The 4,373-nt window shown below is 37.7% G+C and overlaps 1 protein-coding gene across 1 annotated transcript in view; it reads left to right on the forward strand.

The window, feature by feature from the left end:
• Window positions 1-4,030, forward strand: part of LOC126406597 (cationic amino acid transporter 2-like) — a 22,123-nt gene extending 18,093 nt beyond the window's left edge. Inside the window, exons 10-11 of the mRNA XM_050070966.1 lie at window positions 3,482-3,590; window positions 3,710-4,030. Of these exons, the coding sequence (XP_049926923.1) occupies window positions 3,482-3,590; window positions 3,710-3,822 (222 nt within the window). The 3' untranslated portion in view covers window positions 3,823-4,030. The remainder of the gene's footprint in view (window positions 1-3,481; window positions 3,591-3,709) is intronic.
• The last annotated feature ends 343 nt before the right edge of the window (window positions 4,031-4,373 follow it).

The following is a 4,373-nucleotide window of genomic DNA, read 5'->3' on the forward strand; positions in this document are numbered from 1 at the left end:
CGAGGTTGACGTGACGTGATTGAATCAGGGAATCCGTGTGTCCACCACGGGAGAGGACCCTAATTGACTTTACATTGGCATTGTTTTCGTGGTGGCAGCACGTAATTTCAACCCATTACGTGCTGCCACCACGGAATGCGGTGTTAAGAGGTCGTGGTCATTTCACGTATTTCTGTGAGATCAGGTTGTTAATGTCTGTGGAGAACTATTTTGCCTCCAGCTAAGCCCCACCCACCAAAAACATCATGCTGTTTACTAACAGTAAAAGGGTCTATGAGCAAAAGCCTATGGCATTTTACATTGTATAAATTAGCCTAGCAGCTAACAAGGATTTCCTCTACTCATATGAAGCCAAGGACAACAGCAACATTTAACGAAGGTAACATTAGAAAGTTCTGTTCCATTGCTTCTCACAAGATACATCAACAAAGCAACTGTCTTATACTAAACAGGCTTTCCAAATACTAGATGCTAACATTATTAGCAAAAGCCTATGGCATTTTATAGTGTATAAATTAGCCCAGCAACTACCGGAGATTTCCTTTATATGAAGCCATCACACATAGGACTTAAAATTCTATTTTGTGGAGGCTCTATTGTCTTCATGTACCATTTCTTATCTGTGATATTAAAGTAAAGAAAAGCTTCGTTTCCACTGAGGGAAATGGGTTTTCAGCTTACGAAAATAGACAGGTAGTCTGCATCGCCACAATGTACATTTCTGGGGAGGTGCACGTCAGGCTATGGCGTAGGCTGGCATAGGCTCTATGTCAATGAGATGCCTATGCCGTAGGTACAGTGTCATTTCGATGCAAAAGTATAAATTGTAATATGTGAGCATCACTTTAATATTAAAGCTGGTAAAGGTGGAGCTAATTACATTTATGGGGCATTCTACCGATTTTGTGCAAAGTGCTGTCCCTTAACCAAAAAAACAACAAAAATGATATAATTGAGTATTCAGACATAGATATTTACAAAGATTATGTTATGACCTATTTAAACCCAGGACATTAAATACAAAAGTGATAAGCTAAATATATACAAAATCACCATTTATAGGGTACTTTCTGTTGGGAAGTAGTTGTCCCCAACCCTGACCTCTAAAATTCAATTAATGTAAATAACACTTAAAACATTTTTCATATTTTTTTCAAAAGTCTAATTTAAAACATCTTTGTGATTAAATTTAAACAGAAGTTGACAGATTTAGATGTATTGTGGGATTAATTTTTAAATTAAACTATGCTAAAAAAAATAGTGTCCCTTGATTTCATGTCACTATCGAAACACAAGAGTTTTAATGCTCTGGTTGAGTCTGGATTTTAGCCACACCCCTGAATTTCTGAGAAGGGGGGTAGTACTGCACCCCCGTCCCACATGGCTGCATGGTAAGTCACTGACTACCATCATTTTTTAAATAAAAAATCTTCCAAAGTCTGAAAATCAGTGTGTAACTTTTAAAACTGTCACTACCGAACACATGTTCTCTTCAGTTACGTAAAAATTCGGGGGGGTTTATGCAAAATATTATTTTTTTTCCTGTGTGAACAACTCTTCAAACATGTGCTTGTTAGCCATGTGACTGCTAGCATTCTTTAGTTATCCTGAAAAATAGCTAGGAACGTCACTACCGAAACAGTCACTACCAAAACAGTCACTATCGAAACCTATGGTAAAGTTTCAGTAGTGACATGATCATTTCGGTAGTGACAAAATGGAATGGTCAGTAGTTAAACCACATAATTCTGTGGTCCAAAGTCTTGCTCTGCTCTGCTCTGCTCTGCTCTGCTCTACTCTGCTCTACCCTGGTCTACTCTACTCTGCTTTACTCTATTCTGCTCTACTCTACCATACTCTGCTCTACTATACTCTACTTTGCTCTACTCTGCTCTACTCTACTATACTATACTCTATTCTGCTCTGTTCTACTCTACTATACTCTGCTCTGTTCTACTCTGCTCTATTTTCCACTACTCTGCTCTACTCTACTTTACTCTGCTCTACTATACTCTTCTCTACTCTACTATGCTCTACTCTACTCTTTTCTGCTCTGCTCTACTCTGGTCTACTCTACTATACTCTGCTATACTCTGCTCTGTTCTACTCTGCTCTATTTTGCTTTACTCTGCTCTGTTCTACTCTGCTCTACTTTGCTTTACTCTGGTCTGTTCTACTCTGCTCTACTTTGCACTGCTCTGCTCTACTCTACTCTACTCTACTCTACTCTACTATGATCTACTATGCTCTGCTCTACTCTACTCTACTCTACTCTACTCTACTCTACTCTACTCTACTCTACTATGATCTACTATGCTCTGCTCTACTCTACTATACTCTGCTCTACTCTATAATCTACTCGACTCTGCTCTACTTTACTCTGCTCTACTCTATTCTGCTCTGCTTTGCTCTACTCTACTATACTCTGCTCTACTCTACTATGCTCTGCTCTGCTCTACTCTATACTCTGCTTTACTCTGGTCTACTCTACTCTGATCTACTCTACTTTACTCTGGTTTACTCTATAATCTACTCTGCTCTTCTCTACTCTGCTCTGCTCTATAATCTACTCTGCTCTTCTCTACTCTGCTCTGTTCTACTCTGCTCTACTTTATTCTACTCTACTCTACTTTGCTCTACTCTGTTCTGCTCTACTCTGCTCTACTTTGCTTTACTCTGGTCTACTCTGCTCTACTCTACTCTGCTCTGCTCTACTCTACTCTACTCTACTGTGCTGTGCTCTACTCTATACTCTGCTCTACTCTACTCTACTCTGGTCTACTCTATAATCTACTCTTCTCTACCCTACTCTGCTCTGCTCTGCTCTATACTCTACTCTTCTCTACTCTATTTCTGCTCTGCTCTATACTCTACTCTTCTCTACTCTATTCTGCTCTACTCTGCTCTACTTTGCTCTTCTCTGCTCTACTCTATTCTGCTCTACTCTGTTCTACTCTACTATACTCTGCTCTACTTTGTTCTATTCTACTACACTCTGCTTCACTATACTCTTCTCCACTCTACTCTACTATGCTCTGCTCTATTCTGCTCCGCTCTACTCTACTCTACTCTACTCTACTCTACTCTGCTCTGCTCTGCTCTCTCAAATTAAATTGTTTTATTGACCACAAAACATTTGTCTTTGTCTTTGTAATATTCCCACCATAAGGCATACATTTCAGGAAATATGATGCAACCTTAAAAACAGAATAATGGTCACTACTGAAACAGTGCAGTCATTACTGAAACACTGGGTGTTTTGTAAAAAATAAAGTATATTGAGTTATCAGTGAGATAAGTAGCCAGTTATTGTACAAAAATAGGATATTGTCAGTTGGTTTTTCTTTCCTCCCCAATTTTTTGGTATGAGACTAGAAATCCCCTCATCTAACTCTTGGCAAGAAGGCAAATAAATGTTTCCAAAATGTCAAACTATTGTTTTAACATACCAAACTAGTCATGACTTCCTATGCTATTGTAGGTTCCTTGTCTACCTGTGATTCCAGTTTTAAGTGTCTTCATCAATACCTATCTGATGGTTCAGCTGGGAGGAGAGACTTGGATCAGCTATGCTGTCTGGATGGCAGTAGGTAAGGACATGCTGGTTTCAAGTGCCTTAGATAACCAGCTTGATGTGGAGGGCTTTATATTCCTTAAAAAAAAAATTAAAAAAAATCATCACTGAAAAGCCTCACAAATCTTTCCACAGGCCTGATTATCTACTTTTGCTATGGGGTTCGTCATAGTGTCCAAAAACAAAGGCTCCAGGAGGCTCGCACCCACTTAAATATTGTTCCCATGAACTTTGATGTTGCTGCTTGATGTGTTTTATAAAACTGTGACATCTTTTTGTCCACGTATAACAACTGCTTTGTTAACTGTATGCTAATAGTATTATGTCTTGTACCTTTAATATTTTTATGTCTTGTACCTGTATCACAAGTCTTGTCATATTATTCATTATGGCTTATCAGTCATTCAAGACTTTGCAATCTTGGATATTGTTTTTTAATATCTGTATTTGACTGTGACAAAACTTTTAAAAAATATTCATTGTTATTACAGTGGTTATTTAAATCAGTAAGAATACATGTTAATAAATTTGAAGAAAAAAAAATTTCACTAAGTGGATGAGAGTTGTAGTGTGTTGTCTTTTTCTATGAGTTTATACTAATGAAAGCTACAGTTTACTTATCTATTTATTTATTTATTTATTTTACCACTTAGGAGCAGCAGAAAAATCTGGTAATACATCAACTTATTATCTTTTAAGGTTGTTGTTAATGTACTGTGCTGGCATTTACTAGTTCACATCCCCCTGTCATGTTGTTGGAGTTGCTTAATGTAAGTTCAACATTTACATTCATTTTAGC

This window comes from Epinephelus moara, chromosome 19, assembly GCF_006386435.1.
Source record: "Epinephelus moara isolate mb chromosome 19, YSFRI_EMoa_1.0, whole genome shotgun sequence".
Classification (NCBI taxonomy): domain Eukaryota; kingdom Metazoa; phylum Chordata; class Actinopteri; order Perciformes; family Serranidae; genus Epinephelus; species Epinephelus moara.